Source organism: Henckelia pumila, chromosome 2 (genome assembly GCF_033568475.1).
Source record: "Henckelia pumila isolate YLH828 chromosome 2, ASM3356847v2, whole genome shotgun sequence".
Lineage (NCBI taxonomy): Eukaryota > Viridiplantae > Streptophyta > Magnoliopsida > Lamiales > Gesneriaceae > Henckelia > Henckelia pumila.
The window spans coordinates 110,565,459-110,586,338 of NC_133121.1; the positions used below are offsets into that span (position 1 = coordinate 110,565,459).

Genomic DNA, 20,880 nt, shown 5'->3' on the forward strand with positions numbered 1-20,880 from the left:
GAGGCGCCGCCTAGGAAGCAGGCGCCTAGGCGGTGCCCAGGCCACTTAGGCGGCTGAGGCGCCACCTAGGCGGCTAATTAATCGGGCGGCGCTCTAGCATTAGTCGAGGCGGCAGGTAGCTGCCCACGCCTAGGCGGGGATTTTTAGAATTTGCCAATTTATTATTTTCAACCCAATATTATTATTACTCTTGATTACCTGAGTTTTTTGAAAAAAATAAAATAAAATAAAATTCAGGTGTACTGGGGGAACCAGATTCCCAAGCTCGCTGATTCGCTGGAAAGATGGGACCCAATGTCCTCACTTGTAGAAGACAGATACACACGCCTCCAAATTTAGATATTATTCTTATCCAATTTCAAATCTTAATTTCAATTTTTTCCCCTTTCGAACAGGGATAACAATCTACATGTCTTCTTCACTTTCGTCCTTGAATTCGATATCCGTTCTCATCTCCATTTTCATATCGGATAAATTTTTTAAATAACTCAAAAATGTTAATATATTCGATATTATAAGATATTTTTTATTGTTAGAATTATTTAAATAAATATAATGACACGACGATCATGTAAAATAGTTATTTTTAACATATATAAAAATAATTTTAGAATAAATTTATATTTAAAAAAAACTATTTTATAATTTAATTTAAAAAATGTATATTATTTAAATTTTTTAAAATAATATTTAATATTTAACAGGTGGGAGATGATTGATATTTACAAAAATATGCAAAATATTTTATAGAAATAAAATTTTAAAATAATATATTTTTTTAAAAAAATAATTTATAAGCTATCAAACAATCTTAATTACAATATTTATCCAACACATAAAAGCACTACAATATGTATCCAACCCATATAAGATTATAAACACTTTTTTAAAGAATTTTTTTTCATCCTTTACCTCATAAACATTATTTTATTTTCGATTATTTCAGATATAATAATCAATTTATCCATTTAGTAATATTTTTTCTTGGTTATATAAATTATACATATACATATATATATATATATATATTATTAACCCACTCTCGAAAAATATGCAGACATTTTTAAATAATTAAATAGATATACATTTTTTTAATATATAAATGTTGTTTTTTAATGACTTCCTAATATGTGTGAATATATATATATATATCATAATAATCATAATCATATATATATATATATATATATTTTGAGAAATGGAAATTATAATTAAATAAACGAGAATACATGAATATGGACATGGATAGGTTTACCCATCTGACCATGGAACCGAGTTTTATTAGATTAAGGTAGTGTTTGGAAGAGCTTTTAGGAAGCAATTCTTAGCTTTTCGTTAACAAAATTTCAAACAATTTAAAATTTTTGTTAACAGAAAAGTTGAGAAGTATTTCTAAAAAACTCTTCCAAACACTAACTTAATCTCACCCATATATAATCATTTTGGCTCAATCAAGTTGGCATTTAAATTATTTTTTAAAAGGGGAAAAATTAAAAAAAGTTGGCATGTGGAACACGTGGACTTCAGACTGAACTCAAGGTGTCCAGATAGAGACAGAGATAATCATCCCGCACAAAATATATTAATCAGACAATCAGATACATAAAATTCAGCACAAATTTCATCATCGTAATAATTGACAAAGGGCAATCGCATCTGTCATCACAATTCCATCCGCAGCTAAATATTTTTTAAAGACTGAAAATGAGAGCTAGAGCTAGTACATTTAAACGACCTTTTATCCTAATACAATTAAAAGATTAAATTATTCAGTATAAATAATTTACAAAATATACAACTACCAGTAAAAACATCGTGAAATTCTTCGTTGGTATATTTATATAATACAAATATAAATTTGTCATCGATTGGTCAGGCATTAAATACAACCTGAGCCTATTTGTCAGTAACCCATTTAAAAATTGGAAAAGCCCATCAATAATCAAGGAGTTAGTCAGTAAGCCCAAATTTGCACTATCGATCACAAACTCAGCCCATATTTTAATTCGGCTCAATGCACTCAGGATCGGCCCAATATTTGTTGTGTGACTTGTGTCTGCCTGTATGGCTACGGCCAAGCCCTATCCAATGGAAAGTCCACCCACCCATCGGCACACCCCATACCGGCAAAAATAATTGTGTTGCAAGAGAACATTTTATACAAAACCCACCACATGTAATTACATTACATATTTCAGAAACATGTTAATACTTAATACCAACTGTTTCGATAGTTCAACAAATTGAACAATCCACAAGTTTGCAGATCCTCCCTCCTTAGCCATCACAAATGAAAATCATTCACCTCGTAAGATAATATATGAGGAGGAAAATGACCACAAAAGATGCCACGAGCGTGAACATACTCCGGTTTGATTTCTTCTCAAACACCTAAGCGGAGTGGAACATTAATTCACATGCAACGATTTAAATTTCAGCGAAAAACAGGGGGAGGTGAAGTTGAAAAGGTAGAGGTAAAATACCATCTTAAATTTATCCATGGTCCCAGATAGAACTCCTCTAGACGTATCCATGTCGTTGCCCTAAAACAAAAGTTCGAATCAGGAGCGAATAAAAGATGTTCGCAATATCGAGTTGTTGGGATAGGTCGCATACACACCATTCTGTCGAGCATACGGTTATGAGTCTCGACTTCTTCGTTGATATCACCTTACAGCTGTTTATGCAATTCACAGTTAATACATATAATGCATGAGGATCAACTTTAGTACCATCAAACATAGAAGAAACCAGTGTTTTTGAAAGCGCGCTGTAGCATGATTTCAAGGCTGAGCTTTAGCGGAAAGCTCAAATAGCGCACGCTATTTGCCAGCCTGGAGCGCCTTAGCGCAAATAGCGTGCGCTATTGGACTATGGCGCAAAAAGCCCACGCTATTTGGGCAAAAATATTAGACGTAAAAGATAGAACCCACGGGCCGTTTCTCACGTCCAGTTGTAAGGCGAGTCTTGCTCTGCTCGTTCCCCATGTCCAAGGCGATTCAGAAATCAGATTTCCTCAAGCGAAGGCCGAAGAAACTTATCGCTGGGAATCGAAACTTTCCAGAGTTGATTTAAGAGGTGAAGATGAACCCTAGATCCAATTTCAAGGCAGATTGCAGCCGCAGCAGGTGCGATTTTGTGCTGGTTTTGGGGTTTTTTTTGAGGTGAGTGGTTTTTGTTCGAAAATCTAAGCAACAAAATTCAAAGAAGTTTTCAGCCGTTCAGGTACAACGTTGGGTTTAATTTCTGGGTAGATTTTGTTGGAATTATTGGTTGAATATTTGTTTGAATATTGGGCAGATTGTTAGGCTTAAACGTGGTGTAATGTCTACGAATAGCTGATCATGTCACTATTTATTAATTTAAGTATCATTCTTACTTATATAAGTATATTTTTAATTAATTAATTGTTATGCACGCTATGCGCTGCGCTATTTACGCTACGCTATGAGTCTATGACAACACAAAAACGCTACAGGCCAACGCTACGACTTTTAAAACACTGGAAGAAACACATGAAAGAATGCAGATTCCGAAGAAATAATGACTTCATACATATTATAACCTTTTTATCCAAGATAACTGTGGCTGTTTATATGAAATGTTTCAAAGATATCGGATGCAAAACGATTCCTTTTATTTCATTCTCTATCTCGATGACAACAATTCGATTAGATGATTCCAGGCTTTCTATTTCAAATGTTTTTTTTTTTTGAAATTATTCTCTTCAATAATCGAGCTTCCATGTGGAGGATAAGAGAAAACGCGAGATTGAGAGGATACACATGGGAGCTGTATGAATCAGACACCCAAAGCAACACACCGCAAAAAAACTTTTGCAGGCACTGGCATCCAAGAAAATTTACTTGGGCTGCATAACTACAAGTTTTTGGAAATACAGTCACTCAAGATGCCCCTGAAACAATATTACAGATTAGCGGGTGCAACTACTCTTATCTATAATAGTTAAACTTCCATGCAAACATATACAAGTGCCTTCTAGTCATCTTATCATTGTAAGAGGAGTAACAAGCCTTAAGTTCACATCCATGAACGCATTACTTCTGAAATTACCGCTTGCCAAAATCTTGAGTGATGTCGACTCAAAGTAGAAGACATGCAAATCAAAGAAACAAATGAAAGTACAACAAAGAATCAACTTACCCTTTTCAGTATAGCCACTCGATCTTGCAGTCCATCAATTGCTCTATAATTCTCTTGCTCATCAATTTCATGAGAGTAAGATGATGAAGACCTTATACCACCTTCCTCAATACCATCAAACAGAGCAGCTCTGGTACTGCGATCCCTAAAACAATATTTTTTGTTTCCAAGTTATAAAATGAGGATATCACCGAAGCAGGTTGAACAGGAAAACCCAACTTTTCTAACAGCCGAATATAAAAATGAAAGGAAGATAAATTTCCCACTTCAAATGATGCTTAAAATCATCTAGGCAATTATAATTTGATAACACGTGAATCTATTGGTTTAAATTCAGAAGCAAGCGGATTTCCACGTCCACGAAAAGAACAATTAGCCGGCATCATTGAGGAGGGCAACTGATGAAAGATAATCGGCAATGTACAACAGACTTGGAAATCAAGCAAGCACTGTGAGACAAACTGTTAGCAAACACTAGACCTTGATGGATACCATACTGGTGGTAGTTAGGAACTAGGATGTTCTACAAGCTATTCTTTATTTAATAAAGCGGGGAACTCAATTAAGTAGTTTACATTTCTACACTGCTTATATCAATATTCAAGTGTGTAATAGTGTACACACTGTTGGCACAAATGTAGTTGCTATGTTTAATCATAATTCATATGTACTGACAACTGTATACAAATTACCACAGTCCAAAGCATATCAGTAAGCATTAAGCAACAGCTGCATGTTCCTAGAGGGAATGGCCACCTAAAATGCTAATTATGCTGTGAGCTTTTTCTAAAATAATAGCATAAAACAAGTGTTTTTGTACCTATTTGGTCAATTCATCTGTCGTTCCTTCCCTGATTCTGATGTGGATAAGAAATTGTGGAACTACTAACTGTAGCACTGCTAATAATCATTTTAATGAAGGGATTTTAAATGTTTAGGCAGCTTAGAAGCACCATTTTATGCAATTTCATCAAGCATTTTATAGACATCAATTGGAAAGCGACACCGATACCAACCTCATTTGCAACAGCAAGTTCACTCTCCATACTCGGAAAAGAAAATACTATTGAATTTGCAGGTATTTGGCTAAAGTTCTTTTTTTTATTTTCCTTCTTTTTCTATTTTCATTTTTCGGTTTTAAAGTAAAACCTCGTCTTAAATAGGAAGTTCTCATATCTTATGAGTTGTCTTAACTCTTAAGAGCTCATAAATGCAAAATCTATTGTTTTAAAAAAAAAAATGTTATTCTATTTGGATAAAATAAGATAATGGAGCCTACCTATATTAGAAATTTCTTTCATCATAATTACAAAAAAGATCAAAATAATGCAAAAAATATTATGTATGCATTTTGGAATCTGCGTCATTGCATTTTGGAAAACTATAATTGGGATTTGGGATAATAACATTGGGGGAATCTTTGGTATTTTCAAATATACTAAACAAAATCTTGTAAAAATATGCTAAGGTGAACCAATCCTTTTCTAAATAGCTTATTTTTGTTAGAGTAGCTGTCCTGCAAGCCAAATGTTGGTCAGAGATTTTATTGACTCAAGTGTAATAACAATCTTTATTTTAATATAATTAATCTTTTATTTGACATTTTCTTTATCTGTATACCCATGCAAGCTGCATAGATAAAGACCTTGAATATACTATAGTAAGATATGAGGTTGTACATGTGATGGCAATCATGAAACACATATTATTAATTACTGTATATTCTAAATCAAGTTTCTAGTCGATTGAGCCGTCCAAAATAAGGATAAAGATCGTTCGAGCTCGAGACTAGAATCTGTGATGATGTGTACCACGTTTTATTGGTATGGACATAGAGATGTTCAATCATACAGATTGGTGCTCATACGATGAGTTCACTGAACTACCCTCCCTCGGACTTCCCAAGTGGTTATCATTCATCGAGTGGATAAGTCCGTGGTTATGGTTGTACACCATTAGTCCTTACGACCCGGAACAACACCGAGGCTCTGCATGCTAGGACTTTACTTTGACTCGTTTACCGACTTCATGAGGGTCATCAGGTGGCGAGGTTGGGTATATTGCGACACATGTAGGAGCCAGTGCATTGTATTCGGGGATTCACCGCTCACCTACGGGTGTAGATATCCTAAGTGATCAAGTGAGATAATAGTGCATGAAATCTCTGGCCAGAGTGTAAGATGTGTAGTAGAGTAAAATGTTTATCAAGTTACACATGCGATGCCACTATGTATTCTCAAAGACATCACATCGTTATCGAAATTCACATGCAATCCTCGATGAACCAATGGTTGCAGTTTCGATCGGGATATATGAGATGAAGGGATTGTACTGTACGTTAATCATAATCGACTGGTTCTTGCAGGCACTATCAGTGATACCTAGGAAATTATGGGGCGGTGCTACTTAACGCTCTTACCATGATTCGATGGGTTAAATCAGAAATGAGTTCTGACATTTTATGATCAAGGAGTTGATGCATAGAATGAGGTTAATAAGGGTAAGCCTGGACCCACAACTAGCTGTATCCCTGAACCATTGAGGGTTACACAAGTACTGGTTTCCCTGTTCCCGTTGAGATAATAAATTCAAAGAGTTGAATTTATGATAAACAAATTTGACTGGATCGATAGATAAGCTTTATAAATGGTTTATAAAGGCTTATAGAAATTTTGAGAGCAAAATTAATTAAAAGAGTTTAATTAATGTTTTCGAGTTGGACTCGGATTTAAGGACTCACTCAATATATATATATATAAATGCATATATATATATATATATATATATATATATATATATATATATATACGATATATATATATGGATATATATAATATATATTTATGATTGTGGAACCTTATGTTTATAATATATATATATATATATATATTATTATAATTTTAAAAAAAATGAATTGAGTTGTCTGCCGACAACTCATTCAATTCCCCTCAATCAATTACTTAAATTGATTGAGGGGAAATAATTCATGTGAGGCTCTCATAAGAAATGGTTTTCTTCGCAGATCGAAGCTCTCTTCTCCAGTCTTCTTCTTTATTAATTTTTCAACGAAAAAATTTCTTCTTTTTTTAAGTGCAATTTAGAAGAGGAACAGAAAATCTGGTCGTGGACCTGATTCGGAGATTGAAGAAAAGTGAAACTCCAGTTGATTGTTCGTAGGGATTTACAACAAGATTTATTTTCGAAATTGTTTCGAAATAGTTGGAGCCATCGTCAATCTTTTAAGATTGATAGATATAAATATCTCTTAACTTCCTATGAATGATATATTCAAACCATACGAGTGTCCAAGCATATTTTGAATGTAAAATTTTTTTTTTAAACTTTCGCTGCGCCTTGGGCACGATAGAGATCCGAGATCCAACAGTGGTATCAGAGCCAGGTTCTCTACATCGTATGGTTTATTTCATGTTGAGTATTTTTAATTTCTAACCGCATAAGAAAATATTTCAAAATCGCTACACCATAAAATTTATTTTTATAGAATTTAAAAATATATATATAGATATATGTATGTATATATACATTACGATATATATATATATGTACGTATATAGATATATATTATAAAATATATAGATATATGTATGTATATATATATTACGGTATATATATATGTACGTATATAGATATATATTATAATAATATATATATGGATATATATTATTATTATCATATATATGTATAGATATATGTATATATTTATTACGATATATATATACATATATATATATATATATTATATATTATTATATATAGATATTTGTATATATATGCATTACGATATGTATATATAAACATATATAGATATATACATATATATAATAAAATAATAATAGTAAGCAATTGGGCAATTGCCCAATTGTTGACTCTCCGAATTATTCGGGCAGTGTTCGGTCAGTAGGTGTAGGGGTGAGTCTGAAAATATTTTGGGCAGCCTTACACATATACATATTTTTCGAAAAGAGTTTCGGATTCGATGCGATTTTATAAAATATTTTTTTATGAAATAAATAATTAGAATGTGGTTTTAATTATTTATAGTAAAAGAAGTTTTACAAGAAAATCAATTATTACTGAATTAATTAGAAATTAAATAAAGAAGTTTATTTAATTTGTTAATTCATTGAATAATTATGGCGGTTAGTGATAAAATTACAAGATACATGAAATTGATGAATTATATAACATGTGATATTATATGCATGAAGGATGATCGAGAGCCATGACCAATGTGCTAGGTGTATGTTAGGATATTTTTCATGTCTCAACTTGTATAATTTTATTTGATAAAATTAAAGTGAGCCTGGTTTATGACTCGTTCCCACCCCTTGATATGTATCACTTATGTGCCATGACTATTCAAATGTAAATATTTGTAATAGTGGGAGATCAAGATTGGAAGATGGTGGACCCGATGATCAAGATGACGACATGTAAAATATTGGAAGCTTATGTAATAAGTTGCATTTGCATCCATGCATTTACCTAGGATTTGGACCTTGATCCATGCTTGGCTCGCATGGATCAAATAGTATTGGCAATCGATCATTCTTATTTAATTGTCATATTATGATATATGCGATATATAGTAATATGCATGTATGTATATTATTCGATAATATAGTTGCATGAATCCGGCAAACATACAAACTCATGGCACGCGATTTTAAATAAAATGATGAGACAGTTTCAAAATTAAAATTCCTCATTTTGAATATGATTCAAAATTTATATCAAGCCATAAAAGTAAAAATTAAAATAGTTTAATTTATTCTTGTCTTCCATCAACGGTGGTTGCATGATGAATGCTACCCGCGGTCAGTGTCTGGCTCATATTATTGGGGAGACCTGGACGCCGGAAAGCTGTGACTTCCACTGACATAGGTGATGTGAATTGGGTGGAACTCCCATGACTTCGGCTCATATTATTGAGAAAACTCATGGCGACCGTCCACTACGATTTAACATTGATGGGTCGGCTTGACACTCGAAGATAAACGACGTCATATTATTGGGTCCTTATCAAGAGTGAGAGGAAACACGTAGAGGTTGCATGGGGATGCAATTGGGTTCTACCTTTTAGAAATTATGATTGGCTGATATTATTCGGGATCATAGTTGTCTAGATTGGACTCTACGTGCTCACTAAGGAAATACGATTTCCAGTTTTCATTAGAGGGTAGTGAAAATGTCAAAATAGTGGGAGAAAATTTATAAAATTAAAGTCCATATTTTATATCTTATAATTATTTTAAAATAATTAGTAACGATTATCTATTTTCAATTTCAGTATGTTTAAGATGTCGACACGCAATCCATTTTCTGCTATTCTCGAACAAAACAAGCTAACCGGACCTAATTATCAAGACTGGCTAAGAAATCTAAAGATTGTTCTAAACTCTGAGAGGATTGCGTATGTGCTTGAAAAGAAGCCACCGAAGGAAGCAGCTTCTAACATCAGTGCGACTGATTTAGCCAAGCTTGAGAAATGGTGGGACCATGATCTCCAAGCTAAGAGCTACATCTTGGCTTCTATGTCGAATGAACTGCAAAGACGGTTTGAGGATGCTGCGAATGCTGCTGACATTCACTTTCATCTGAAAGAGTTATACGGTGTTCAAACTCGATCAGAAAGACACGCAACTGTGAAAGAACTCATGACTACACGCTTGCGAAAAGGGGCTTCGGTCCATGAGCATGATGTTAGGATGATTGGGTTAGTTGAGAAATTAGTGGGACTCGATGTGGTTATGCCTCATGAGCTCTCGACTGATATTCTCTTGTTGTCTTTACCTTCCTCGTTCGACGGATTTGTGGTTAATTTTAATATGAACAAGATAGAGGCCACCCTTGAAGAGTTGGTCAATATACTTGTTAATTATGAGGCCACAATCAAGAAAGAAAAGTCTGTTCTATTTGTGGGATCGTCGTCTGGGACGAAAAAGGGATCCCAAAACAAGGGAAAGAAGCGTTCTGCCTCTACAATTAAGAGAAAGCCTAATAAGCAGCCATACAAGAAACCTGCTCAAGGGCCCAAAAGGCCAAATAAATCAGAACAAGTCTGTTTCCACTACAACAAGCCTGGACATTGGAGGCGTAATTGCACTGAATATCTTGTCCAGAAGCGTTCTGGCCATGGTATGTTTTATATTGAAATTAATATCTCAATGAATTCTTCTTCTTGGGTATTGGATACCGGATGTGGTTCTCATCTATGCAATGATTTGCAGGTGATGACAAGAAGCAAAAAACTTAGAGAAGGTGAGACCTTTCTAAGACTTGGAAATGGAGCAAGGGTAGCTACCAAGGCCAAAGGAGATATTATTTTAATATTAAACAATGATTTTAAGTTGCTTTTGAGAGATGTTTTGTATGTTTCTGATTTGGTTAAAAATATTATTTCTATTTCTATGCTTGATAGAGATGGTTATTCTTGTGTTTTTGCAAAATGTGTTTGCAATATATATAAGAATGAATGTTTGATTGGAACTGGTGAATTACAAAACGACCTCTATAACTTAAAATTAAAAGATATTCCATTAAACAATGTCCAAACAATAACAACAAACAAAAAAAAACAAGATAGTCAAAATCCTGCACATGGTCTTTTGGATTTGATCCACACAGACGTATGTGGCCCGCTAAATGTTAGCACTAAATATGGGCAGTCCTACTTCATTGCCTTTACTGATGATTTTTCGAGGTATGGGTATGTGTATTTGATGAAATACAAGTCTGAAGCATTTGAAAAGTTTAAAGAATTCAGATCTGAAGTAGAGAAACAATTGAGAAAAAATATTAAAACACTCAGATCTGATCGAGGTGAAGAATACTTGAGTACTGAATTTTTGAACTATCTTAAAGAGAATGGGATTCTCTCACAGTTGACTCCACCAGGAACGCCACAATTGAATGGTGTTTCTGAACGTCGAAATCGAACTTTGTTGGACATGGTTCGATCTATGATGGGATTCACTGAATTGCCTAGATCGTTTTGGGGCTTTGCGCTTAAAACTGCGGCAATGTTGTTGAATAATGTCCATACAAAGGTAGTGGATAAAACACCATATGAGATATGGATGAGAAAGGTTCCCAAATATTCTTATTTGAGAATATGGGGATGTCCTGCTTATGTGAAGCAGATAGTGGGAGACAAATTGGATAGTAGATCCATTTTGTGCTACTTCGTGGGATATCCAAAGAACTCTGTTGGATATTATTTCTATCATCCAAAAGAAGCAAATGTGTTTGTTTCTGGAAATGCCACCTTCTTGGAGAAGGAGTTTCTATTAGATAGAAAAGGCAAAATGATAGAACTCGAGTAAATTCGAGATACACCCATGACTGTAGAAGTTCAACCCAATCTCCAACAGCCAGTAGTTGAATCACACATACCTAGAAGGTCTGAAATAATAATTAGACCTCCTGCAAGATATACGCTTCTTCATGAACAAGGCCATGATGAGCCTAGTGATGGATGTGATCCACGAAACTTCAAAGAAGCAATATCTGATGCTGAATCATCTAAATGGCTTGAAGCTATGCAGTCCAAAATGGACTCCATGTATTCGAACCAAGTATGGACTTTAGTAGATCCACCTGAGGGAATTGTTCCCATAGGATGCAAATGGATTTACAAGAGAAAACTTGGGGCGGATGGGAAGGTATTGACCTTCAAAGCAAGACTAGTGGCAAAAGGCTATACTCAAAGACAATGAGTTGACTATGAGGAAACCTTTTCACCAGTCGTTATGTTCAAGTCAATTAGAATATTGCTAGCCATAGCTGCATGGTATGACTATGAAATATGGCAGATGGATGTGAAAACAGCATTCCTCAATGGAGACATTAAAGAAGAGATCTATATGTCTCAACCTGAGGGTTTCACATCAGTGGGAAGTGAGCATAAGGTATGCAAACTTCAGAGATCGATATACGGTCTCGAGCAGGCATCTAGGAGTTGGAATATCAGATTTGATAACACTATCAAAGAGTTTGGTTTTGTTAAAAATTCCGAGGAACCATGTGTGTACAAGAAAGTTAGTGGGAATGCAGTGACATTCTTAGTAATTTATGTTGATGATATCCTCCTCATTGGGAATGATATAGGATTATTGCAATCAACTAAAGTATGGTTAGCAAGTAAATTCTCCATGAAAGACATGAGTGAAGCATCTTATGTATTGGGAATACAAATCTATGGAGATAGATCAAAGAAGATGTTGGGGGCTCACCCAAGTCACGTATATTGATACCATACTTAAAAGATTCTCTATGAAAGAGTCCAAGAGAGGATACTTACCAATGTGTCATGGTGTTACTCTATCTAAATCAATGTGCCCTAAGACTGATGAAGAGATAGAGATGATGACACGTGTTCCCTACGCGTCAGCAATTGGTAGTATCATGTATGGTATGATATCAACACGTCCTGATATAGCATATGCTCTGAGTGTTGCAAGCAGATATCAGGCTAACCCTGGTCCATTGCATTGGAAAGCCGTGAAAGATATTCGTAAGTACTTGAGAAGGACTAAGAATTTGTTCATGGTTTATGGGGGTGGAGAATTAAAATTGAAAGGCTATATTGATTCTAGCTTCCAATGTGACGTGGATGATTCGAAATCGAATTCTGGTTTTGTATTCATGCTTAATGGTGTTGCTGTCTTTTGGAAGAGTTCCAAGCAAGATACAGTTGTGGATTCCACCATTGAGGCCGAATACATAGCAGCATCTGCTGCAGCCAAAGAGGCAGTTTGGATGAGGAATTTTATCCAAGAGTTGGGCGTTATTCCAAATGGAGTTGATCCAGTCCCGGTGTACTGTGACAACACTGGTGCCATTGCTCAGGCAAAGGAACCAAGGTCTCATAAGCGATCCAAACACATACTGAGGAAATTCCACATCATTCGGGAGATTGTGGGAAGAGGAGACATATCAATCGAGAGAGTTGCCTCTACAGATAATGTTGCTGATCCACTAACAAAGCCCTTGCCAGGACCATTGTTTGAGAAGCATCGCGAAACAATGAGATTAAAACTAATGAGTAGTTGGCTTTAGGACAAGTGGGAGATTGTTAGAGTAGATGCCCTGCAAGCCAAATGCTGGTCAGAGATTTTATTGACTCAAGTGTAATAACAATCTTTATTTTAATACAATTAATCTTTTATCTGGCATTTTCTTATCTGTATACCCATGCAAGCTGCATAGATAAAGACCTTGAATATACTATAGTAAGATATGAGGTTGTACATGTGATGACAATCATGAAACACATATTATTAATTACTGTATATTCTAAATCAAGTTCCTAGTCGATTGAGCCGTCTAAAATAAGTATAAGGATCGCTCGAGCTCGAGAATAGAATCTGTGATGATGTGTACCACGTTTCATTGGTATGGACATAGAGATGTTCAATCATACAGATTGGTGCTCATACAATAAGTTCACTGAACTACCCTCCCTCGAACTTCCCAAGTGGTTATCATTCATCGAGTGGATAAGTTCGTGGTTATGGTTGTACACCATTAGTCCTTATGACCCGGAACAACACCGAGGCTCTGCATGCTAGGACTTTACTTTGACTCGTTTACCGACTCCATGAGGGTCATCAGGTGGCGAGGTTGGGTATAGTTGCGACACATGTAGGAGCCAGTGCATTGTAGTCGGAAATTTACTGCTCACCTACGGGTGTGAATATCCTATGTGATCAAGTGAGATAATAGTGCATGGAATCTCTGACCAGAGTGTAAGATGTGTAGTAGAGTAAAATGTTTACCAAGTTACACATGCGATGCCACTATGTATTCTCAAAGACATCACATCGTTATCGAAATTCACATGCAACCCTCGATGAACCAATGATTGCAGTTTCGATCGGGATATATGAGATGAAGGGACTGTACTGTACGTTAACCATAATCAACTGGTTCTTGCAGGCACTAGCAGTGATACCTAGGGAATCATGGGGCGGTGCTACTTAACGCTCTTACCATGATTCGATGGGTTAAATAAAAAATCATGAGTTTTGACATTTTATGATCAAGGAGTTGATGCATAGAATGAGGCTAATAAGGGTAAGTCTGGACCCACAGCTAGCTGTATCCCTGAACTATTGAGGGTTACACAAGTACTGGTTTTCCTGTTCCCGTTGAGATAATAAATTCAAATAGTTGAATTTATGATAAACAAATTTGACTGGATCGATAGATAAGCTTTATAAATGGTTTATAAAGGCTTATAGAAATTTTGAGAGCAAAATTAATTAAAAAAGTTTAATTAATTTTTTCGAGTTGGACTCGAATTTAAGGACTCACTCAATATATATATAAATGCATAAATATATATATACGATATATATATATATAGATATATATAATATATATTTATGATTGTGGGATTTTATGTATATAATAATATATATATATATATATATATATATTATTATAATTAAAAAAAATGAATTGAATTGAATGAGTTGTCTGCCCCTCAATCAATTACTTAAATTGATTGAGGGGAAATAATTTATGTGAGGCTCACAGAAAAAATGGTTTTCTTCGCAGCTCGAAGCTCTCTTCTCCAGTCTTCTTCTTTGTTAATTTTTCAACGGAAAAATTTCTTCTTCTTTTAAGTGCAATTTAGAAGAGGAACAGGAAATTCGGTCGTGGACCTGATTCGGAGATTGAAGAAAGGTGAAACTCTAGTTGATTGTTCGTAGGAATTTACAACAAGAGCTATTTTCGAAATTGTTTCGAAATAGTTGGAGCCATCGTCAATCTTTTAAGATTGATAGGTATAAATCTTTAAACACCCTACGTACATTTATTTAAACCATACGAGTGTCCAAGAAAATTTTGAACGTCAAAATTAAATTACGATAAAGATCCGAGATCCAACAATTTTGATATCCTACAATCCTCTCAATTACAAAGAGATTAGTTTCTGTGAATGCTTAATACTTCACATCCTACAGTGTCAACAGTCAACCATTTAAATCAAACAAAACTTAATCAAAACCACATGCAAGCCTCTTCCGTTTTGAAAACATCAACTCATATATCAGTACTATTTTCCACAAACTTCAACAATTTGGAAGAATTAGACAAGCTTAAGTAAATACGCAGCTAAATAACGGAAATCGGGGAAAAAAACAACTGAAAGAGACCTTCTTGAATTCATAATTTCGGAGACTGAAACTTCTGTGGATGACTCTCTGAAAGACAAATCAAAGCGTAGTTCGGTAGCGGATTCTGATAAACAATTTAAAGGCAGAAGACAAAAATCACATCAGTTTAAAAACGCAACTGATCGATAACATAGGAAATCTGAATTCCTACTTACAATTTTGGATCTGAAGAAAAGAAATCGAAGAGGGTTAGGTTTACCTTAATCAGAAAATTGAGGGAACGAAAATGATTATGCAAACGTTTGGTTTTAGGTGAACAATAAATTTGATTTGAAAATAAGGGCCGTTTGGTTTAAGAAGCCAATGAGAAAAAGTGCTTTTCTTTTTAAAAAAGTGCTTTTATTGTAACTATTGCGTTTGGGTAAATATGAAGTGATTTTAAAAGCATTTAGGGAGTGCTTGCAATAGATTGTGCTTTTGTAGAAGTGATTAATTTATAGATTATAAAAAAAGTTAAGAAAAATCAAAAGTTGGTAGTGTTTGAAAACAAATGTGAAAATCTAAAAATCAAAGTTTGGTAGTGTTTGATAAATAAGTGATTAGAATGATTTTAACAATAACCTTTTTATTAGAATCACTTTTGAAAAATCATAATCACCACATGACTAGCTTTTGGATTTCAATTAAGTTAAGCATAAGCTAACACATAATCTAGGTTTAAGAAACACACAAAAATGATTTTTTAAGCCAAAATCTAACAATCACTTTTTTACTGATTGCAAACACTCCCTTAATTAAGTTAAAATAAGTGCTTTTTCAAAAGCTAATATTTGTAGCTTTTCAAATGCTTTTTTATAACCCAATTTAAAAAAATACTTCCAATCTATTCATCCAAACACAAAATTAATACAGTTTTAACTTAAAAAAATGCTTTTAAAAGTCAATTTAAAAAAACACTTATTTTTTAAAATAACTTTTTAAAGCAAACGGGCTCTAAAATAGGAAGATGAACATTGCCTTTTTAGTGGCCTTGTAATTGGAAATTTCTTGGGCCTTTTTTTAGAAACTATAGAATTGTTGGCCTGCATTTCAAATGTTGGGTCAACCAGAGGGTTTACAAGTTCTGGAAATTTATTTCTCACAAAATTTTTTTTATCAAATAAAGTTGATTAATAATATATAAGCTGTGTTTTTTTTAAAAAAAAATGTATATTGTTTATAAAAGATAAATTATTTTAACACTTTTCATTCTAAAATCTATCTTTGCTGAATAATAATTTTTATTTTTTTTTATTGTATAATATCTGTAACAAGATTTTGTAGCTTATAAATTTTTAAAACTAAATGATTTTTTTATAGTACATTTTTTATAATGCAAATAACATTTCACTATCAACAACTTCTTGAACTAATCAGTCACATAAAACTTATTTAGTGTAGTTTATCTATCTAACGTAATTTGCAAGCTATTACGTTAATTCGAGAATTTATCCAATGCACAAAAAAAATAGCGTCCGCGAATTCTCATATCACAACAAAAAAAAAACAAAACAAAACTATGTGGTCCCATATATGTGTGTAAAACCATGATTTTTTTTACCTTATCATCGGTTTGAAATTTTTTTTATTTATTTAAAATTTTTAAAAATTAATTAATCGGAAGACACATTACGAGATAATCCATAATTTATTATCTTTTTTTTTTTTTTTTTTTGCAAAATGCGTTTCCCATTACAGCAAGACTCTGATTCAATTTCGCCGTGCAAAAGCTAACCATAATGCCGATCAAATGGTAATTGGAGGGGAAACCCTAATCCCCTTTTTGATTCTCGCATGTTTCCTTCGGCGTGAATTTGGTTTGTTGTTTTGTGCAGGATTTTGCACTGGCAACCAAACGCCGGCACATCGGTCAACACCCAAATCCACTCTGATCTGTCACAGTGCGCTGAAAGCTTGAATGGAGTTAAAGAAGGTCGTTGGAAAGCCACACTCAGTTTCTACCGGGCCATGGTCAGAGGTAGGACATCGGGATTTGGCTGGCGAGTTCTGATAACGGAATAAACTGAAAGGAATGATTTTTATGAGAATTTTTGGATCAACGCTTGTTTTCTTTGAGCAGTTTAATCTCTTTTTTTTTAATTAGTTTTTAAAGCTTCGATCTTTTTGTGTTTCCGTGTCTTGATTGATTTGTCAGACCAGTCGATTACGAACGAATTCCCACGTGATTTTCTTGGAATTTCCCTTGCGGAGCTGCCGAGTAAATATTACTTAGTAATTAGAGGGCAGCGGCTTGTGGTAGAGGCAGAATCGAACATTCAGGCGATTATGGAGAAGCTTCAATCTTATAAAATGCGAGTTGCCCTTAATTTTGAGGTTCGAGGGATCTTTTTTTATTTTATTTTTATTTTATATGTACGATAATGAATTTTGTTTTTGTTTCAAGTTTTTTTTTTCTTTTTCGTTTTTTGATTTAATGTTTGGAAAGCCTAAAATTTGAATTTCTGGTGCTTGATATCAAAATTTCACTGGAAAATTCATTCATCTCAGGGGAACCAATATCAACTTGGGGACTTCAGGTTGCGTGTCGGGAAAGTAGTTCTAGCGCACTCTGAAGGTTTGAGGGGCATTGTTATGGAGGTACTTGGATCATTTATGAATTTATATTCTATAACTTTCAAAATCAATAGTACACCTTGTTCAGATAATTGTGCAATGCTTATATTCCTATTACTTTCAAGTACTTAATGGTAAGAAACTGGTAGTTTAATTATGGCAACTTTGTATATTCATATTTTCCCTTTGTTTACATGTATTTCATAAGTATGAACTGTAAGAGCCGAATCTCCATATGCTGGTGTGGCAATAACCAGTTTGAAACTCATTCCATGTCCTTTACATATAAAGATTGAAATTATGGTTTTTGGCCTCCATAGTTTGGCTGATCCTTACATCAGTGTACTTAAACCTGGCAAGTACTTATCACTTTGAAGATTGAGTCACGAGTTTTTTGTACCTTTTATTGACTGAATATTTGCTATTTAATATTCTGTGACTGCTGCTAGACAGTAGACATGGAAAGTACTTCTCTCTCTGAAAATTTCTTTGCTAGTTTCTGTACCTCTGGGTGACTGAATATTTGAGATTCATTATTGCCTGACTGCTGCATGCTTGATTTTGTTGAACAATTCATACAGCAACTGCTACTACTGAATGAAGGATGTACTAATTTGTTGCACACTTGCACTTCATAACATTGACTCATTGAAAACTTAGTGGATCTCAATCCTACCATTCTCTTCTAAAGTCTGAGTAAATTGAAATTCTGTTGGTTATTTTTTCGGTTTGGGGAATTTCATTTGGTTGTATCTTGACCTGCATTTAGATAACATGTTTTAGTACTTCCAAATATTTATGTCGAATAAGCATACAACACTGATATTTTTTCTCCCGATTCATGCATATCTTTTATATCTATGGCTGCTTAACAGTGTTGGTGGGAATAGTGGGTAATCCTGGGACAAATCCAGCGGAGTGAACAAGGCTTAGTTGGTTTCATGGTCATGGCCATTGCCAAACTTTTTTGATTTAGATGCACCAATACTACTAGCTCCTCCCTAACTTTGTGTGATATATTTAACCAGTGTGGTACCCTTGAAAAATTCGTGCAGTATGCCAATGCTTGATGTATCAACATGAAATATACCACTGGAGTCACCGTGAACCTTCACTTCCATTACTTTAAGCTGATGCATTCATTGCCTTGCAAAACTTATCAAAATTTTATTTTGTTTGAAACCAAGGAGTATAGCTTAGAATCAGAGATCACACTACATTTTAAAGTTATTTTATGATGCTTGTGATATTGATGCCTTCCTTCCATATTGGGTCAAGACATTTTTACCTCTACAAAGAAATGCTTGTACTCTAAACTAAAAGAGATTAATCGGAGTTTTCATTCTCTTGGCATTAATGTCTTGTATTTCGTTCGTGTAGGTTATCATATGGTCGTACGACGAAATTTATGTGTTGTGTTTATTCTCTATTCATCATATTTCTATTATTTAAAATTCGCCAGATATATTTTTACACGTTGAAGAATGATTGTTTCTTGTTCAGCGAACTGCAAACTGAAGGGGTTTGCTCTCATTTTTTGCAGATGGAGTATCTACCCATTTCATCATGGGAAAAATCACATCAAATAATGGGTGAATTCTTTTATCTGTGGCAGGAAGCTCTATCGAAAAGCTCCCTACCAGGCCATTTCGTGCATATTGAACCAAATTTTTCGGAGTTTGGTCTCTCAGACCAGTACACATCGCAACATACGGCTGTTCAATATGCAACAATCGTGGCTCAGATGATATCCACAGCTCAATCGATACAGAGAAATTAGATATTATTACAAGATTCGGATTCCATGCACACTTTTTCATGAACTCCCCTCGTCAACTGAATATAAACTTCTCTGTTTTTGGTATGTCATAGTTTCTCGGTGACAGTTTTCAACTAAAATGCATGTTTCTTATCCATTGGATTTTTATTTTTTTGAAACGTGTTGGATTGGATTCAAACCATCATCCTAGCCCCAAATAGGATCGGGATTTTATTAATTACAAATATTTAATAAAATATCATTTAATTCATTTTTTGTGTGATCGATTTGGACTCCAAAAAACATCATCATCAATCCAGCTTTGCATCAGTAGAATGCATAAGAAAATCGAGCCATCTTGTTATTTATTTATTTTGGACATTTAATTGTTGCATTTTTTTTACAAGAAGAATAATTCTCTCCTGCAAAACACAACTAAAATTACGAAAACCAATCACTTATAATACAGAGGACTTTTAAAGGCCCAAATGTGTTGAAAGGTATTGATGGATGGTCACTGAAAATGTCGGTACTTCATAAAGAGGAGAAGTTGACGGCGCGACACTGAACATAATAGGACTGGGTAAGCTGCGAAACAAGCGGCGAGAATTGGAACCCGTGTGCTGTGTCTCCGAAACACGAGATAAGTGGCCGCGGCAAAAGCGATTTGTCGGAAACACATGAGCCTACATAATTAATAAGGCAGTAGGTGCCAATTCAAAAGCAAATATTGAAGACATGTGTTCGATAAATATTGAAGGCTGAGGGGGCTTTTAGAAGATGTATCCCATCTCAAGTTCATTTTTCTGATTCTTGAGTTCTCCTCTTTCCTTAATTATTATTATATATATTTGTGAGATATGTTTTTTCCTGTATAAAAGAGTGAGTGTCTCTTTGGAAACACAGAGAGATGTTGTAATTCTCCAAATATTATAGTGGAATCTTTTGATCTTGCCCGTGGTTTTTACCCTAATAATTATTTGGGGATTTTCCACGTAAATCTTGGTGTCTATTTATTCTTCAATTTCCATAGTTTCTATCTCGTAATGCCGCACCTGGGACCAACAAGTGGTATCAGAGCCTTGACATAAAATTTTTTAAAATTCTGAGTATGCTCTGTGGTTGCAGCTGTGACTGATCTTCCACATCAGAAAAGATTTTTTGAGATTTTATAAGGCAGGATTATTGTAGTCAAGA

The 20,880-nt window shown here is 34.3% G+C and overlaps 2 protein-coding genes across 2 annotated transcripts; one reads left to right on the plus strand and one right to left on the minus strand.

Moving 5' to 3' along the window:
* Positions 1-1,823: 1,823 nt before the first annotated feature.
* LOC140883975 (bet1-like SNARE 1-1) lies at positions 1,824-15,435 on the minus strand. The gene is given in 5 exon segments (XM_073290610.1): positions 1,824-2,391; positions 2,484-2,543; positions 2,621-2,677; positions 4,165-4,309; positions 15,351-15,435. Coding segments are annotated over 5 exon segments (366 nt in total). The 5' UTR covers positions 15,365-15,435; the 3' UTR covers positions 1,824-2,301.
* A 1,551-nt stretch (positions 15,436-16,986) lies between these two features.
* LOC140883497 (mediator of RNA polymerase II transcription subunit 20a-like) lies at positions 16,987-19,954 on the plus strand. Its single transcript, XM_073289992.1, has 5 exons — positions 16,987-17,103; positions 17,186-17,328; positions 17,506-17,684; positions 17,859-17,948; positions 19,468-19,954. Exons 1-5 carry the CDS (start codon positions 17,090-17,092, stop codon positions 19,702-19,704), a joined length of 663 nt encoding a protein of 220 aa, XP_073146093.1. The 5' UTR covers positions 16,987-17,089; the 3' UTR covers positions 19,705-19,954.
* Positions 19,955-20,880: the final 926 nt, after the last annotated feature.

Bases quoted from the DNA above. Each gene is read 5' to 3' on its own strand.
- LOC140883497 (XM_073289992.1), top strand. The intron at 17,685-17,858 runs GTTCGAGGGATC...CATTCATCTCAG, and splicing joins GAGTTGCCCTTAATTTTGAG to GGGAACCAATATCAACTTGG. The intron at 17,949-19,467 runs GTACTTGGATCA...CATTTTTTGCAG, and splicing joins TGAGGGGCATTGTTATGGAG to ATGGAGTATCTACCCATTTC.